General features: G+C 46.3%; 1 protein-coding gene across 3 annotated transcripts in view; it reads right to left on the reverse strand.

Annotated features, from left to right (window-relative positions):
• Positions 1–19,549, reverse strand: part of RPH3A (rabphilin 3A) — a 50,858-nt gene that overhangs the window by 23,547 nt on the left and 7,762 nt on the right. Inside the window, exons 2-10 of one of the 3 annotated variants that reach the window (XM_060786094.2) lie at positions 11,985–12,090; positions 10,743–10,754; positions 8,735–8,878; positions 5,005–5,134; positions 3,166–3,252; positions 2,531–2,687; positions 2,015–2,056; positions 872–1,030; positions 178–270 (exon numbers count right to left, since the gene is read on the reverse strand). In XM_060786094.2, the coding sequence (XP_060642077.2) occupies positions 178–270; positions 872–1,030; positions 2,015–2,056; positions 2,531–2,687; positions 3,166–3,252; positions 5,005–5,134; positions 8,735–8,878; positions 10,743–10,754; positions 11,985–12,061 (901 nt within the window). In that variant the 5' untranslated portion in view covers positions 12,062–12,090. The remainder of the gene's footprint in view (positions 1–177; positions 271–871; positions 1,031–2,014; positions 2,057–2,530; positions 2,688–3,165; positions 3,253–5,004; positions 5,135–8,734; positions 8,879–10,742; positions 10,755–11,984; positions 12,091–19,549) is intronic. The other 2 variants (XM_060786095.2, XM_060786097.2) reach the window with 2 other exon arrangements.

The raw sequence follows: 19,549 nt of genomic DNA on the forward strand, positions 1-19,549 counted from the left end.
CAGGACATTTGAGGTAGTAGGAATACAGAGGAGTAACCCTGCCCAATTCAGACAATCAGAGGGTACGGCACACAAACACACCGGGACACAGACCCATCCTAAAAACAATGCAGTAGTCTCCAAAAGCAATGTTTCCTAAATCCATCATGGTTCGCACTGGAAGAGGACCCAACGTACCTTGGTCGGCCTGTGGAGCAGAGGCATTTGGAGCAGAAGCCGGAGAAAATGGCCTCGCCGCAGTCCCAGGAGTAGAACCAGCTCGCTTGGTACCTAAAAGAGAGAACAAGGGGAGGCAATTCAGGAAGGGAAAGTCACTTTTTCAGGGCAGGACAGCCCAAGCATCCCAAAGGGAAGGAGGCATTGAATCCAAATGTGTTTTAGAGCTGTAACAGCAGTCAACTCAGGGTGGAAAAGATCCCAGAGTCATTGGATGTATTCCTCAAGAATCTCAGGAGCAGAGAAACAAAAAAAACCCTTAGTAAAAAAATAAAATAACAACAAGCCAGCTGAAAGCACAAGTGGGTCAGCTATATTTAGCCACAGCAGAAATGCATATTCTGTCACAAAATGGCAAGCAGCAAGTGGCCAAGGGGACCGGAAGCCATTTGGGTTTGCTTTCAATTTCCTGTATGAGCAACTGCGAAACACATGCCCACCCACCTTTGACAGAAGCACCTGAAGAACGGATATTATTTCGATATTTCATATCATGTCAGACTAGAAAATGCTTTGCAAGTATGCAGCATATTACAGAGATGATTTGTTCTTTCATTTCTCTTGAATTGCACCTTCATGTGCCTTGGATGAGACATACGAGCAAAGTTTTAGGACAAGAAAGGGTCTGGTTGTTCTTTCTCTTGCAACTGCTCACCTCCAGGGCTTTGGTGGATTTCATTCTCAGCAACGTAATCCCGGCTTCCAGTCCCTTCGCCAGTGTATTCACTGCCACTTGCTGCCATCCGGGTCTCAGAAGGTTTGCGGCTCACTGGCGGGTAGTTTCCCCGGCTGGAAGCCTCTGTTGGCTCGCTTTCTGGATGTACCGCAAAAGAAACCATAAGAAAAACCCCGGCCAAGGCAAAGTTACTTTTGCCATGACATGGCAAACACAAACCTGTTCAAGGTAATGCTATGCAAAGCTTTATGTGTTAATGTCCGACTCCCTAGCGATGGCCTATTTTGGTCTACTAAAGAAGCCAGTGGGACGTGAAAGCTAACCAGATGAATTTTGCACCTTCTACTTTGCAAATAATCTCCATTTTGGGTGCTGTTCAAACCATTGGGAAAAAATAGGATTTTCCAGGCTCTGAATCAGAGCAAAAGAGTGCACATTTCATCAAGATTTCTGCTTATTGGAACAAGAAGATTTTGCACAACTTAAATCTTTCCCTATTATTTATTTATTTATTTACTTTTCTCCCACTTTTCTCCCAAGAATGGGACTCAAAACAGCAAACAATGTCCAATGTTCAGCAATGTGCAAACACTACAGAGAACCCAAAGCCATAAGAGGCAGAAAATAAATGGTTGTTGTTGTTGTTGTTGTTGTTGTTAGTGCTCCAATGTCTCTGATTCTCTAAAGCTCACATGCCAACACAAAATAAGCTAGGATTTACACGCAGTTCAGAATACGTAGGGTAACAGTTCTTCCCCTGATAGAATGGGGTCAATAGTGAGACAAAAATGTTTCCCATGGAACTCACTCAGATTGCTTTTCAAGTCTTGTTTTAATCTCTAAGGCAAATAAGAGCAGTTGCACCACATGTTATTAAATGGTGGGCCATGTGCGCGGATGAGGTAAACACTGCCACTGTTTTGGGTATGGGATACAACAATCCACAGACGGTTGACAAGACATCAGAGTTCGGGAAAAGCGACTTTGGGGGACGATGTCACGGCCCGCTGAACATCAACCATAGTTTCCCAAAGGTCACTTTTCTGAGCTCGCTCCCTCTCTATCTGGACCATTCGTTTTTTCTTGAAGCAGAGTAGTTGCCTAAGAAAAACCCAGGCTTACCATAGGATTCCTGTTCCATGGGGGGAGGCGCTTCAGCTTGGCCTTGGAAACAAAAAAGATGGGCTTTTTTAGAGTTGGCAAAGATTGGGCAGATCCCAAAGGGCCACCGCGGGCAAGGCTTTTCCCAGGTCTACTGAGAAGTTAGATATGCCTTATTTCATTGCATAATAGTCACCACCACAAAATAATTTTAAAAACCTACAAAAATGTAATATTTTTGTTTTCCTCACATAGTCGCATCCCCATTTGGGGTTGGTTCCCTCTTCCTTCCTTCTTTCACTACAAAACAGAAACAGGGCTGTTTGTCTGAGGCTGAATCATCCTCCTCCTCCTCCTCCTCCCCTTTCAGAGGCAAGGCATTTTATTTATTAAAAACAAAAAACAAAAAAATCTTCATGTAATAGTCGAACCCCGTGTTTTTTATGAAAAGAGGGGAGTGTGACTATTATGCAATTAAATACAGAATTAATCATTGAATGTTACCATCAACCCACCCCCAAACAAACAAAATCCTACCATGTCTCTGCACCCGAGAATACGGCTTTGAGTCCTGAGTGGGAGGTGCCTGGTCACCAGGCTCTGGTTGCCCTTTTTCCTTGGTGATAGGCATCGGCTGAGGCAACATCTGCTTGGGCAGCCCTTTGAAGAACCACGCTCCAGAACGTTTCCATACCTGGAAATGATTGCAGGATGCTGATCTACTTCCTATAGGCTGTGCTTGTGAGGGGACCTCTGGGGGTTGCAGTCTAGCAACATTGGGAGGGCTGAGTGATTCCTCACTTTGCATCCTGGCAGATGCTGATTCATTATTCCATGCCAAGCTTTGGGGGACCACACCTTCCAGAATCCCCCAGCCAGCATAAAAGAGAGAATAGGACACACATATAGGATACAAGGGCATAGCTCAGTTGATAAAACCAGTGGTGACAAAGGTCTTTTTCACAAGGCTCCACTTAGCACCACTTTTTCTTCCTCATCCTCTGTCTAGCTAAACATGTTTTAGCAGTATTCAAAGTCTGGAGAAACACTGACCTTGGAGGCTCCTAGTACATAGAACAACAAAGGGGCTTGAAGGAGACCCATACCTAAGGGGCTGAGGGATTTGCTTTCGTAAACCCTATTTATCTCAAATGAACCCCTTCCAGACTGACCTCTCTCTGTTCGCTGCAAATCTTGCACAGCCAGATGGAATGGGGGCGGTTGTTGGTCGTCTGGACGCCGCATTTGGTGCAGACGTTCTGCAGCAGAGGAAGAAAGGCGGCAAGAATTACTCAGAAGCGACCCACTGTTTTTCAGAGACAGTGTCCAATGCCGCTTGGAAGCAGATGGGACTGTCAGTTTGGGAATGCCAGGTGTGCTGTCTGACCTGGGCACTGCAAGATGGACTCTGGAGGGGAATTGCCTCCAACTTAATTAAACATCTCATCACTGTGTCAAAGCCTTAGCATGGCGCAAGACGGAGAGGTCGGAGGACCACCTGCCTGTCTGAGTGAGAGGCTGCAGGCAGAAGAAGGATGAGGCGCAGAAGAAGGATGAGGCTCAGAAGAGTAAAACTCACATTTCAATTGGAGATGGGCAATGCCTACTAATCAGGGGGCCCATTGGCCTACAGTACAAGATAGGGGACTGCCCCTCTCCCTTTCTCTCTGCACTACCTCACAGTTTGTCAGCTGGGGGAAAAAGACATACTCAAACTGGTCAATGCATGTTACCCTAAGCTTCAAGGAGGGCGTATTGGACATTTTGATTGATTGATTTGGGAAATTTCTATATCACGTTTCTTCAACAGACTCAAGGTGATTTACAACAGCATAGAAACATACAATAGAAAATAGACCATCACAATTAACCCTAATAGTTTACAAAGTCATTCCTTGAAGGACGTTAAAATTATCATTAACACAGTTGTAGCCTGGACAGATTCTGAGTGCTCAGAAGATGAGGAAAAGGATTCTGGGAAAGATTGAAGGGCTCAGAGGAGGATAGAAGTGGCCTGGAGAGTTTTTTTGGAATCTCCAGGCAGTTTCCATGAGACTGGAGAAAGAGATATCAGTTCTCATGAGAACCTGCCAGAAGTGCAGGCTGAGAGAAATGTGGGGGACAAATGTTTGTCTAGGTTAAGGTGTTTGGAATTGTGGAGATAGGTCATGCAACAAAGACAGACTCGCTTTGCCAGAGGCTTAGATCGATAAGGAGAGGAGAAGCAGGTGTGTGAGGAATGGTGTCTTGGGAGGGATTTAGGCCTTTTAAAGTGGTTTCTGCTGGTACAATCCTTTGTGAGAGCAACACTGGATTCAGGTGAACAGCTCTCCATTTTTGGTCCTGCGTTCATGTATTTAAGTTTCTAAGTTTGTTGTTGCTTATGGTTCATGTGTGGCATGGTTGCCTGTGTTAGATTCATGCTATCTTGTCTATGGATATATTTGCAAATTGACTCTGGAGACTGAATGTGAAAGGATTTTGGACACTTGGCTATCTTGGAAAGAACATTTGAACTTTGATTTTCTCTTTTGAATTTGCATGTGTGTGTGTGTGTGTGTGTACACAGTCTTCTTTAAACTTCTACTTACTGGTTTACCTGGACAGAGTGTGGCTTGTGGTGAAAGGGTGTTTCAGGGCTCTAGTGCAACAAAAATAAGTAAAACACTCTAAAACTTCCTAGATGGAGAGAAAATGATGTGTTTGGAAGGGTCTTTAATGGTCTTCACACCATTTTCAACCTGGACAGGGCACTTTTTCAAATAAGAAGTGATCCTTTGATTCCCCGCACAGAAAACTGGCCATTAGACACTTCCCCACATTGCCCACCCCATCCTAAAGTAAAGTCTGTGATCCTAAAAAGCACCCAAGGACCCATTCTTGTTCTTTCCATTGGTTTCCTCAATCAAAAGTAGGCACTAAAGATTTGGAAAGTGTTACTAGGACTACAATGCCCAGCATCCCCTGTGGAGGCAATAAGGGAGGTGTGGGTGTAAGAGAGGTCTTCTCACCTTTTTACAGTCCTCACAGACCACACAGGCCGAGCCCAGCCGCCCAAGCTGCTCCCCGCACAAGATGCAGCGGTTCACCCCATCACCTGACACGTTCCGGCGCATGTCCTCCAAGCGGTTCATGAGACGCCTAAGGAAGAAGGCACACAATGGAGGTGGGGCATCAGAACAGGGCTGGCAGAGCTTCCAGAAGCTCTCCAGAAATTCTCCTAGATTCACTAGGACTTCGTCTTATTTTGTTCCCAACACCATCATGAAACTGCCAGAAGCATCCAGAAGCATGGGACAGGGATTATTCACTACACTGATGACATCCAAATATTCTTCTCTGATCTTTGAAGATTGAATGAGCCAAGAAGAGTGTGTCGCATCTGAATGAGAGTCCAGAGGAGGTTGTGGGTTGGAATCCAGACAAGATGGGGGTTTTTACTATTAAGGGTCCTAACCTGAGTTTAGGGATCCTGGATGAGGTTAGAAATCTCCGAAAAGATTGGGTTTGCAGACTGGGGATGCTCTTGAATCTGTTTCTTCAAATGGCAGATTAAAGCCATGACCAAGACTGCCTATTATCAGTCTTGTCCCTTCTAAAGTCAGAAGATCTAAAGATGGTAACCTCAAGGTTGGATGTCTGCAACACCTCATACATTGGGCTACTTCTGCATCAAGTTTGGAAACTTTAGTTAGTAGAAAAGATGGCAGTCAGGTTGGTTACTAGGCTTGTGAAATCTGGGTAAACTGCGAGCTGTTTTGTGTCCCGGCTTTCAGTGAGGGCCCCAATCTGTTTTTTGGGAGCCTGCGAAATACAGGAGGGCAGATATTTGTTTTCATTCTGGGGATGCTGAAAGATCCATTTTCTATCGGCCCATTATGGTGGTGGTGGGGGGGGGGGGCTCCCAGGCTCCTCTTCCTGTCATTGTAGGCATTTTAGCAGGGGGTTTTTTCTACTCTAGAGGAGAGGCGCCTGGCTGCAGGCAGGTGTACACTTTAAGGAGGCTTCTTACCTGTTTCTACTGTAGAGGAGAAGCACTTGCCTGCAGGAGACTACCTTAAAAATCCCCTGTTTTCAGTGCCTGCAATCTCCTTTCTGCTTGCCAGTTTTGCTTCCTCAAAACTGTTTCTACTTTCTACTCTAGAGGAGAGGTAGGCTTCTCTTTTTGTTTGCTGGGATTACTATCATTAATAATAATTATCTTTTAGAAGTATTTTCTGAAGGTGAGGAAGGCAAGGAGAAAAAGAAGGTTAAGGGGTGACTCTCCGTCTCCAAGCCCCCAAACATGCACACACACACCACACCCCTACCATCCCTCAGGTCCCCAACTCCCATTCAGTCCCACTAAACAAAAAGAATAAAGGAAATAAAGGAAAATAGAAAAGATTCTACTGTGGGGCCGAATAGGGGAGGAGGAGCCGAGATCGGCCCTCACTGACTTTCATGTCGGGGGAGGGGGGATTGTATAGGGAGGGCCCTTATCATTACGGGCTACCAAAGTACCGAAGGTACCAAAATAAATGGAGGAAATCTGCGCACGACCCTATTGGTTACTGATACATCTAAAGGTGATCATGTCTGTACTAAAACCACTCTACTGGCCATCAATGATTTTCCAAGGAAGGCCACAAGTGTTGAGGGTTACCTTTAAACTCTTACATGGTTTAAGTGGAGGTTACCTATGGGATCGCCTTGCTTTGAAAACCAGAGATGTAGGTTCCAGATGGCAGAACAGGCCCAAAACCTGGGAACCCTAATTTCAGTAGACTACTCCTTAGAGAAAGGGTCATTGCCAGCTAGCATGTTACAGAACAGAGCCCTGCCAAGCATGTGCAGAGTACATTTCTGTCCATACCATCAGGAGGCGAAAAGCCATGGGCGGAAATTCCACAGAGAGTGGTTTGGAGCAGCTGTCTCTGCAAAGCAGGAAAGGCTCGAGGCCATTCAGTCGGAAAGATGCTGTGTTTTTTCTTTTTTTTTTTTCAACAACAAAAATTCCAAGGATATAAAAATAGCCCATGCAATAAAAAATCATGTATTATTTATGCTCTTCCCAGGGAATCGAAACAGAGGGATTGGGCAAAAGGGAGGAGAGGAGCTCGCTGGAGTGATTTTTCAGAAGATCTCTCCTGCAGGAAATTTCTGATTCTCCTGGCGTGCCGTGACCCAAATCTGACAAAACCATTAAACCAGCACTCGTTATTAAAAGAGGCGTGAGGCACCCGCCCCCTAGCAGAGCGGGGTTTGTGGCAGCAATGGCTTCCCAGCCTTTGCTCATTTCTGTCCAGTCTCCTTCCACAGCGAGGGCCACAACATGGGAAGCAATACATGCCAACGGGCCTGCAGGTAACAGGCCTCTGATGCGTCTTCTGATGCCGAAGGGATCGCTTCTGTTGCACAGATTAGGGAGCAAACAATGCAAAGGAAAACCCACTGCAATAAGGAAATACGCAACGGTGATTGCAATATGTGTACTCCTCGGAAACCCAACGCAAGACACCAAACGTATCCATGTGTGCACCTGCTTTGAGAAATCGGTACTGGAGCTCTCTAGAAAATTAGTACACATCCTTCTTTGGACTACAACAACCAAAATGAAGAATGTAAGTCAGGACAGGGCATTCAGAGAGATTAGAGAAAGGTTCGGAAAAAGGCCTTTTGTTGGAAACCTGAACATGAGCAAGTTCATTCATGCACAAGGAAGGAAGGAAGGAAGGAAGGAAGGAAGGAAGGAAGGAAGGAAGGAAGGAAGGAAGGAAGGAAGGAAGGAAGGGGATTTTTCCAGCCAATGACAGAGCTGTCGGTTTGGCGTGAAATTGCAGAAGAGGGAAAACAGCAAACTAATCCTAATCATGCTAATAAAAAATTGGCAACACACCCACAAAAGAGCCCACTACTGAGCTACCAGCATTCCCGCTCCTCGCCTTCTCCTAGTGAGAAATGGTGCAGTGCAGTAGCTGCTGGGGAAGAAATAAGTCAAGCTCACCGCTTCCTCCCTTCCAACTTGCCGGGGAAAGCAAGGAGGAGCAAAGCATTTCAGCACACCACACAAAATCTCACATGGTTCGTTGCAGAAATGCATGGCCCTGTGCCACTTTTGGCTATGATTTTTCAGGCGGGCGGTATCCCCACCACCACCACCACCACCAATCCCTACCAGTCATGGGGCCATGGGGAAGCAGAAGGGAGATACAAGTGTAGTGCAGGGGGAGATAGGACACCCCAGAGATCTGACAAAACTTTGCACTCTCTCTGCTGCGCCACATCCCCATGTTTCGGAATTGCAGTGCTGCACCACCAAATGCACGGCAGACATGGATGGGCAATGCACCATATGCTCCCAAGGGAAGTGATGCAATCCACATGGATGCTCAGTACGCAATGCGGAATGATGGGCGATGGCCTTTCCATGCATTGGCAGCAACGATATCATGGGATGCCATAAGGAATGCATATACCCACATAACATAATGCCAAAATGCCAGCTATCATTGGATTCTGAGGTCTCCACCCTCCTCCCCAACACAACCCCACCCATTGGTAGTGTTGGCAGACCCCACAACATTTGGGCAAGGAACCCAGCATGCCTTTTCACCTGATCTTTAATGCACCTGATTGTACCCTCCAAATAGGTCCAGCACCTACTGTGCTTAATTCTGCCCTCATGGGTGTCTTTGACCCTGATGCCCCACCCTATAGGCCTCTTTTGGTTCATGTTCCATGCCAATGCAACCTCCTTACCCGATGCGCTCCTGCTCCATCTCCTCCATCTTCTCCGCCCGAGCGATGACCCGATTGATGATCTCCTTCTCCTCGTCCGTCAGATCTTCATTCTTCCGGCCATGCTCTGGCTGGTTGCTGTGGGCTGACCAACCGCTGGAGGACCTGGAAGTAATATAAAAAGCATTTGGGAACATGCCTCCAAGCCAGGCACACTAGAAGGAACATTGGTGGGCACCAGAGCTTGGGAAAGAGTCCTCTCACCCCAAGCAAGGAGCTTTTCCAAGATCCTTTCTCTTACATTCAAACCTCGGAGCTCAGGAAAGTAACCCTTTTGAGACTGAGCTCATTGATGGGAGGGCTGGGATATCATCCTCCCCCCCCCCCCCCCCGGCAAAAAAACTCATTCTTGGACAAGCGCACCATGCATACACATAAATGAGGGTGAGATCATCTGCTTTGGGACTTAGAGGTGTGTCCGTCTAACAACAACCCTGAAAGATTCCCTGGCTTTGGTTGTGCTTTCTGGGGATGCCGCGGCTGTGGGTTGCTTCCCGAGTCTCCGCCGCTAACATTCTGACTGCAGGCCAAGTGGAATTCGCCACTGTCTCTTCCTGGATGGTGTTGTTGGTGTGACACCAGCTGTCTCCCCCTTCTGCAGGCCCAGGAGAAGGAGGCAGGCAACACACAGCGCCTGAGCTATGGGTGCAAACGAAGCGTGCACTCCACACAAGCCTGGGATTTGGAATCGACATGGGACGTGCATTCCCTGATCGTTGTTGCTCTTTTGCTGTCAAGTCCATTCGGACTTGTGTCAATGCTATGGATGATAGGCCTCCCTGTGATGAAAGACTCAACCCAGGCCTGATCAACTCAACCCAGCCATTTGCCCTCTTTTTGTGCAGCAACGCCTCTCTCTCCACAAGGCTAGAATGGAAGGAAGAATTCATTTGCCTTTTCCTCCTTCGAGGGCAGCGAGCCAAAAAGGAACCAAAAGGCCAAGTGCAAAAAGACTGTTCTTGCGCCCGACTTATCGCTTTATCACCATCCCTTTCTCCTCCCGGGTAATCAGCGAATGCATTTTCTGCCTGTCAAACAAACCTGTCTCTGGGTCTGTCTCACCATGGCAGTCTATATTTTGCAAACAATCACAGGGATAATGCTCTGTCGCTCATGTAAAAAATGCCACGCATTTTCCCCAAAGGGCCATTTGCCATGGGGAACATGCCCCGTACATGAACAGCTCTCCATATTTCAGACTCTAACTCCTAGCATCCCTGACCCGAGGCTGATGGGAGCCAACGCTGGAAGTATCAGAGAGAAAAGCCTAGCAATGGGGGAAAAGAGGTGGGTGCTCAATTGCACATATTGATTGGAAATTGAAAGCCAAACCCGTTGGCTGCTGTTCAATAGACCAATTATCTTTCATGTCCAATCAGGCCTGCCATCCATCTCCCCACAGCTTCTTCCCAGCTTGGGTTACCGAAACTATCCCTATCACCAGTCGGGCTTTGTGGGCCCGATGCATGCCGTCCGGTATTTGCTTTCTCCCAATCAATAAAACCATCTTTGTTTGGCTTTGTCGGTTTAGAAGGCCCTCTCCGTCGCAGCCATAAAATATGCCACGGAACATCTCCCGTCATAACAAAGACACTCCGACAACTGATGACAAGGAGATTGGAAGAGCTCATCTCAAGCACATCAAGCCATGCCAAGGCCAGTGGTGACTTTTGAAGAGCCATCAGCCACAATGCACCTCCAGGTGCCTCAGAGCACTCGAGAAGCATGAAGTGCATAAGAGGGCCACTCATGACTCAGTCTGTTTGGATGGAGGTCCCCAAGCCCATTGTGCTAAGCTCCTGCACATTTAGAGAGCATAGTTGCAATAAGCCTCAAAAATCCTCTCCAAAGTGCTGCCTCTTGGAAACACTGCTTGAATATTTCCAAGCTCTCAATCACGCACACACGTTGAAATAGGCAAATCCAAAACAGTCAAAAGGAACAGGCCACAGGTCGAAAGAGGACTTACGGTTCTTTTCCACTTTGGAGCCACATGAAAAAAGAAGGGGGGGGGGGAGGAGAAGAAAGTCAGAGTCAATGCAAAAAAGTCAGGGCGCAGAAGGGAGGGGAAAAAAGGGGAAGAGCCACTTTGCCAAGCTCTAACGCTATATTTGTGGTGGGTTTGAAGCCGCTCTCCATGGTGCTGAAACCCACACTGAAGACAGTCCAGGGCTTGGTGAGCTGAGATGACTTCTTTCTCTTTTGGAGCTGGGATCCCATCGCTGCCCAGGATGGATGGCAAGCCAGAGTCAGACATTGGTGGAGTTCGGGGGAAGAAGGCTCTGTGAGTTTGTGGGTCGTGCAGCATAATAATAATAATAATAATAATAATAATAATAATAATAATAAATATTATTATTTATTATTTACAGCATTTATATTCCGCCCTTCTCACCCCACAGGGGACTCAGGGCGGATTACAGTGTACACATATATGGCAAACATTCAATGCCAATTTTAACATACAACATATACAGACATACACAGAGGCTATTCAACTTTTTCTGGCCACCAGGGGAGCTGTTGCTTTCATCGTCCATCTGTGACACTGATGAAGTACTTCCGCATTCCCCGCATGCTTTTTGCTGGAGTGCTTTGCTGGAGTCTTTTTATGGCCTCATAAATTAGTTAATTTAGCCTCCCCACACTTTAAGGTGGTACCTAATTTTCCTACTTGACAGATGCAACTGTCTTTCGGGTTGCAAAGGTCGACAACAGGCTACACGATTGGTTGGAAACCCACTCCAGCAAAAAGCATGCGGGGAATGCGGAAGTACTTCATCAGTGTCACAGATGGACGATGAAAGCAACAGCTCCCCTGGCGGCCAGAAAAAGTTGAATAGCCTCTGTGTATGTCTGTATATGTTGTATGTTAAAACCTGAGCTGGCTTCGAACTCATGACCTTTTGGTCAGAGTGATCTTAATGCAGCTGACACTCAGCCAGCTGCGCCACAATTATTTGTATCCCATCACCATCTCCCCAAAGGGACTTGTGGCAGCTCACACAGCACTCAAGAGTGCGATAACACACAGAATACAATAGGTACATGAATGTATAAACAGAACAATAAACATTACAAAACCAGACAGCACAATGTCAAGGTCTATTTCATCGTACACCACCCTGGCATCTTTGAATAAACGTGGCAATTGTCTGCCTCCCATCCTTCACCCATAGGAGGCAACCCCAAAGGACCGAATCCTTCTTACCCGCCTCGAAGGGCCATCTGCCGGTCGTTTTGGTATACCCACTGATTGGTGCTGTTGCCAACCACTGTGTCAGTCATGGCCAGCCCTCAGCACTACCTGAAAAGACCTAAAAACATAATAATAATAATAACAATAACAATAATAATATAACAGCAATAAATTATTATTCATTAATAATTATTTATTGTCAATATTAATATTAATAATAACAACCACTAAAAAAGCTGACACAATATGAGGATATAAAGATAGAACTGCAAAGACTCTGGCACAAGCCAGTAAAAGTGCTCCCAGTGGTGATCGGCACACTGGGTGCAGTGCCTAAAGACCTTGGCCTGCACTTAAACACAATCGGCGCTGACAAAATTGCCATCTGTCTGCTGCAAAAGGCCACCCTACTCAGATCTGCATGCATTATTCACCAATACATCACACAGTCCTAGACACTTGGAAAGTGTTCAATGTGTGATCAAATACAAAACCCAGCATAATGATCTTGTTTCCTGTGTACTAATCTTGTTATGTACCAAATAATAATAATAATAATAATAATAATAATAATAATAATAATAAGGACGATCAGCCACAGGGCAGAGGAGAGAGGAGAGGACATCCCTCCTCCAAGGATCTTCAAACTCTTATGAGGAAGAAGAGTCGTTTGGAAATTTGTAGTGGGCATTTTGCTTGGCACGCCATCATCAATATATGGGATATATGAAAGCAAAAAAGGAACTATACCAGTGAGTTGCAGTACCATATAAGTAGCTGCTACTGTATATCCTGAATTCAGAGACAGAGGTCAGTCTTATATGTTAGCAAGTCATTTTAACATTTGAACCCCTCCAAAATAACAAGAAAGCATTCACCCTAGTACAATTGAATGTTTTACCTTAAGCCTTATTAGAGGTGAGGTATAACAATGTTCCTTATGATGCACGCTATGTCCTTGTGTTGGCTCAGTTGAGACAACAAGACATGTATTGTTATATTGTTCCTTCTACAGCGGCTTCTGACATACTTTTATCCACCCAATTCCACAAAGCATTCCTGGAAGAACAGGTGAGTTTTATAGACACTATTTACTGGCAGATTGGAATTCAATGGTAACAGTTAAAGTGGCCAGCTTTTGTGCCACAGCGCTCACTTGTCAGCAAAATACAACATCACAAACACAAGGGATTTTTTACTTGTATCTCATAATATTTATTTTTATATAATCTTGTTATTAATATTCTTTCTTCGATTCTACTTGTTTGATCTGATCTGTTGATTGTAATAAATCTTTGAGCCGTCATCAATGGCACCAAAACGGAGAAGTTTCTCAACTTTACCAAGCAGCTACATGAGTAACCAAAGGGCATTGGGAAGTGTCCACTGCACATCTGAAGTGGTCAGTGCCCAGGTGCCCAGGCTTTCACGGCATTCCTGCAGTGTTGCTCCCCATTTGCTCAAGTGACGGAAGGTGGCCAAGGTTGCTGGCAATAGTGAGACGAAAGGAAAACCACACAGCAGATGGGTTGATTTGATCAAGGAAGCTGCGGTTACTCAGACCTGAGCTAGGCTATGAATACTAGGGTCCCTTGGCCGTCACTCGGGCACCGAGTCAGCAAAAGGTGAACCAACCTGGCCATGGACCCTGGAATAGGAAAAAGGTCTCTGGACCCAAGTCAAAAAAGGGAGACTGAGCAAAACCGGACTATGAAGGCCCCTATGTAGTAGACTTTTCTATTAGCGATGTACCAAATGATTTTTATGCAATGTGTTGTCAAAGTCTTTCATGGCTGGAATCACTGGGTTACTGTGAGTTTTCTGGGCTGTCTGGCCATGTTCCAGAAGCATTCTCTCCTGATGTTTTGTCCACATCTACAGTAGGCCTCCTCAGAGGTGGTGAGGTCTGTTGGAAACTAGGCAAGTGGGGTTTATATACCTGTGGAATAATGTCCAGGGTGGGAGAAAGAACTCTTGTATGTTGGAGGCAAATGTGAATGTTACCATTGGCCACCTTAATTAGCATTAAATAGCCTTGCAGCTTCAAAGCCTGGCTGCTTCCTGCCTGGGGGAATAATTGCTTGGGAGGTGTTAGCTGGCCCTGATTGCTTCCTGTCTTCCTGAATTCCCCTGTTTTCTGAATGCAACTCTTTATTTACTGTCCTAATTTTGGAATTTTTTAATACTGGTAGCCAGATTTTGTTCATTTTCATGGTTTCCTCCTTTCTGTTGAAATTGTTCATATGCCTGTGAATTTCAATGGCTTCTCTGTGTAGTCTGACATGGTGGTTGTTAAGGTGGTCCAGCATTTCTGTGTTCTCCAATAATATGCTGTTTTGTATGTCAGGAGTGACTTGAGAGATGGCAAGTTGCTTCAGGTGTGAGAGAATTGGCTGTCTGCAAGGCTGTTGCCCAGAGGATGCCCAGATTTTTGATGTTTTACCGTCTTTGTGGGAGGCTTCTCTCATGTCCCCACATGGGGAGCCAGAGCTGACTGAGGGAGCTCATCTGCACTGTCCCTGGATTCGAACCTGTGACATGTCAGTCTTCAGTCCTGCCGGCACAAGAGTTTAACCCACTGCACCACCAGGGGCTCCTGACAATATGCTGTGTCCAGGTTGGTTCGTCAAGGAAAACAAGAGGTACTGTAGATGAAATCAACCAGAGAAGTCAGCCATAGCAGAGCCCTTGATGAAACAACCTGGACACAGCTTATTATTGGAGAGCACAGAAATGCTGGACCACTCTCGCAACCACCATGTCAGATGATACAGATAAACTATTGAAATCCAGAAGCATGTGAACAATTTCAACAGAAAAGAGAAAACCATGAAAATGAACAAAATTTGTCTACCAGTATTAAAAAAAACTCTAAAAGCAGGACAGTAAATAAAGAGCAACACTCAATAAACAGGGGAATTCCAGACAGGAAACATTCAGGGCCAGCTAACCCCTCCCAACAAAGTAATCCCCCTGGCAGGAAGCAGCCAGGCTTTGAAGCTGCAATAATAACTTAATAATAATAACTTTATTCTTGTATCCCATCTCCATCTCCCCGAAGGGACTCGGGGCGGCTTACATGGGGACCAAGCCCAATATAAACAAAGGTTACAAGTAACACAATTAAAAACATATAACAGTAAAATGTATAAAAACAGTAAAACCAATAAAATGTAAGACATCATAAAACATAAACTAAACATCGAACAACCAGTAGTTGAGAAAAGTGAGTATCTGCAGATTTGGGACTAATAGGGCAGGACAAGGACTTTTGGCAATGCAAACTGTAGGGCCGAGGCTAGAAATAAAATGCTGGAGATCCAACCAAAAGATTAGGGCTAGGCAGACTAATCAGTAGCTAAACCATTATTCGAAGGCACATTGGAACATCCAAGGCTATTCAATACTAATCAAGCTGGCCAATGGCAACATTCCCACTTGCCTCCAACAAACAAGAGTTCCAAATTCATTCGGCACAAAAAAATCATTGTGTGTGCAGAAATGTCATTTTCTGCACAGAACATCTTTTCTTCTGTGTGGGAAGTGCCCTTGCTGTCACTATTTATTATTATTATTATTATTATTATTATTATTATTATTATTAGGAAGCAGGCAGGCTTTGAAGCTGCAAGGCCATTCAATGCTATTAAAGCTGGCCAAAGGCAACATTCACACTTGCCTCCAACAGACAAGAGTTCTTTCTCCCACACTGGACATTATTCTAAAGGTGTATGTATGTATGTATGTACGTATACACACGCACACACACATACACCCCACTTGCCTAGTTTCCAACAGACCTCACAACCTCTGAGGATACCTTCTATAGATATGGGCGAAACATCGGGAAATAATGCTTCTGGAACATGGCCAGAAAACTCACAGCAACCCAGACCTTTATGCATGGTACGCCCAATCCGTACTACCTCCAGCTGGCGTTGGATGAGCGGCTTCATTCAGTTTATCCTATTTTCTTGCCTAAGTGTCTTCAAAGCCCCAGGTCCTATCTGATCTTGGATGTGAAGCAGGGACAGCCCTGGTGAGTCCTTGAATGGGAGACCACAAGAAATCCCATGCTCTCTTCCAAGGTTATGCATTGGTCCCAACACTCTGTGCGCATTTTGCTTGATACAGACATGTTTCAAAGGCTGGATTCTCTGCCTCACCAATATAAGTCCATTTTCTGGCGGTAGGCCCTCAAGTCATTTCCAATTCATGGCAATCCTATTGTGGCTGAGAAAGTGTGGACTCCTCAAATGCCCCCGCCGCCATCGCCTCCGTTGTCTTCTTCCACCTGTCCCCTCCAATGCCAGGCTTAAGAAACGAGCCCTCCCTTCCTCACTCTGCTCAAGCACAAACTCCCCAGGCAACGTCACAGATCAATTTGGTGCCAAGAAAGCTGCTCTTTGATCGTTGGAGAAACGCTGCCAAGCCTTCCCCGCGTATCTCATTTCAAGGTGATGAAAAATCCCATCCGAGGGACATGCTGTTTCCTTTGTGTTTGCCCAATTCCCTGGATTCCCCGGAGGCCTGGTCTGAAAACACTTTGCCTCCACTCTCGGCACAGTGCCTAGCCAACACAAGCTGGGGCAGAGAATCCAAATGCAAAGACTGCGGCTTCTTTTCATCACACAACTCCCAGCATCCCCTAGCCATGGCAATTGGGGCATACTGGGTGCTGCGATGGACAAAAACATCATATCCCATGCAGTGCCATAAATGCTGCAATCCCCGCCAGCAACTTGGAGGGACTGCTGGGAGAATCCGGGCCAAATTCTAACCCAATTTGTAAAAGAGCCATGCAAGCTCTTGAACCTATGGAGAGTTGTGGGCTCCATTCATCTTGGATAGTTTATTTACCATTCAGACTTGAGTCTGGTTTACTATTCCACCGAAGCAGAAGCCACCAAGTTGCCAATGTATTACAATGCAGGACTGTTTCTTGTCCAAAGCAGAATGGATCCGGCCCTAAAAATAACAACCACCGCAGGCTGTTCTCTCGGCTGGTGAATGTAACATTGCTCGGCTCCCCCAGAGGCCCTTTTGCCTTGGGAGAGATGGGCAAGTGACTTCCAAGACAAATGAGTCCCGTCATGTGCCAAAGCCATCTGTAGCCATGCAGTGATAGGGTGAGCTCTGTTCCGGACAGGGCCATCTGGGAACAGCTGTCTCAAAAAAAGGAACTTGCGCCATCCTGTCTAAGCTGACACATCGGAGGAGGACTTGAAGGCATGTCAATATATATACGGACAATGTGGCTTGGAGGCTTGGGGAATCTCTGCGGGGAAAAAACAACCAAGAGGCCTTGCGGCACTCTGAGTTTCTCAACAGACGTCCTCCGTGTTGGAAGAGAAAATGTAATGCAGCTTCCTGAAAGATTAAGCAGGCTGGCTGATGCAATGCCAAGGGGCCACTGGCTTGCCTCTCCTTCTTGCAGACGGGCCCCAAAGGCAGACAATCGGACTGGAGCAAATGGCAGGGAAAGAAACAGGGTGGAGGGAGAAAAGAAGCAAAACCTGTCAAAGCCAGCTGTGTCATTCTTCAACTGTCGGAAGCTGGGGCAGTGCCAGATTGAGGCATGTTGCCACCCGAGGCAGAGCAGCAAGTGGCCTTTCCACCAACCATCCTTAATCCGATTTGGGAGAAAGACCGCATTAAAAACGACGGGGCATCAGAGGCCAAATAAGCAACTTCAACATCAATGAGGAGCAGTGAGTCCGCTTTGGGTTTTAGTTCGAAATTCACCTGGGCACCAGGGCTGCATTGGTTCTGCTTTCAACCTCCCTGGCTGTCTATTTTTTTCAAAGTGATCAAGGAAGGACCTCCATGGCACTGGAAGCATCGGAGTCTGCTCCACATTCTAGTCCAAACTTTAAAGGAGTCTTCCCAGTTGAACCAAACCTATTCAGATCACCTTGGAGAGCAGTTTTCCAGTCCCGACTCTGCCTGTCTCTCTGCCTCTCTGTCTGAAAATCGCTTTCCTTACACTTTTCTGCATATCTACATTTCAAGTGTGGAAAAGCTGAAAAATGTGCTGCACACTGTTGCAAGGGGTAGATACTGCAACTTGCCCCTGTGCCCCTTTCCTGGCATTTCCTCCCAGCCCTCCTCTGCCAGCCTGCCAAGGATCTCCGCTCCCTTCCCCGCGCTGCCCTGCGGCTCCCAATTAGCAATTTAATAAGCCCTTGTCTCGCGTGTCCATCTCCCAATAAAGGCATTTTTGCTTCGTGCCGAGGATTTCAGGCCTATCGGTGTGGCATCACGCTTGTAATGATGCTCCGACTGTGCTATCGGAGCCTGACATCCCAATTAAAACCCTGCTTGATCAGGCTTTCTTCCCTCGCCTCCCCCCTCCCACCTTCCCCCGGCAACTGGAGCCGTGGCACAGCGACAGCCCAACGCAAACATGGAAATGCCAAGCTCAATGCTCCGGAAATCACCACTGATTGACAGGACCGGGCTTCGGAGACAGTTGGCATGTTGCTTCATTTCTGTTTAGTGGGAATAATGTCCAGAACTGGCTAAAAAGTGTTGCCCTTCTCCCTGAAAAGATGCTCAAATTCTGCGTTCATTTAGGAATTGAGGGTTGGCTCTCAGCAGGACCTGGGGGTGGAATGCCCTCCCATAGCAGACCCCATTAGTGCTGGTGTTGTCATCAACGTCAAGCTCCACTGGGGCCTTATACCATTATTCAGATTTGGGATTGCTATTGCCTTTGACGCCTGCATGACAGAACTCCAAGAAACCTGGCCTTCAACTGCCCTGCTCAGTTCCTGCAAATGCAAGGCTTTGCGGATGGAGCTCATGTGCCTGCATTGTGTCCTTCTCCTTTTCCGTCTGACCATCTTTTCCAATGAGTCATGATGGGTCCAATGTAGGACAGCCTCCACATGCATATTGTAAGATTTCAATTAACTCCTCTTCTGAGAAACCCAGATTGGCCAGACCTGAGAGGTGGCTGATCCAAAGATACCCAAGTGAAGGTTTCAATCCAGTTCTGCCTCACTGGTTAAATTTGTGGAGATGGGATCCGTGGATACAGTGGGATGGCTTGTACTTTTCCTGAGATTTCACAAGGAGAAACACATTACTTGGAATACCTCCTTGTGCAATATCAGAAAAAGGACAATGACCCAGTTGGAGAATAAATAAACCAATATAATAAAACGGCAGCTGATGCCAAAAGCAATGCCACCCCTTGACTCAAGTGGCCACCGATTGGTCAAAGGCCTGCACAGAGGTGTAATGGGAAATCTCCAGCACACTGCCACTATCTTTGCCTAGACCGCTGTGGTCTACTAGGAGAATGTTACATCCCATGTCTCATGTCTTGCAAATGCCAGCTTCCATTCATTGCTGTCTCCTTGTCCTTCCTTCCTTCCTTCCTTCCTTCCTTCCTTCCTTCTTTCTTTTCCATTTCAGTTTAGACTGAAAACCCACAGGGCAGAGACCTGACACTGTCTGCTTATGTAACCTGCCAAGCTCAAAATGCCTCTGCCCTCCTTCTGGCCCATATCTAACTCTTGAGGCATACTACGCCCCTAAAACACAGGCTTTGGATGGAGGCAATTTACAGC

Source organism: Anolis sagrei, chromosome X (assembly GCF_037176765.1).
Source record: "Anolis sagrei isolate rAnoSag1 chromosome X, rAnoSag1.mat, whole genome shotgun sequence".
Classification (NCBI taxonomy): domain Eukaryota; kingdom Metazoa; phylum Chordata; class Lepidosauria; order Squamata; family Dactyloidae; genus Anolis; species Anolis sagrei.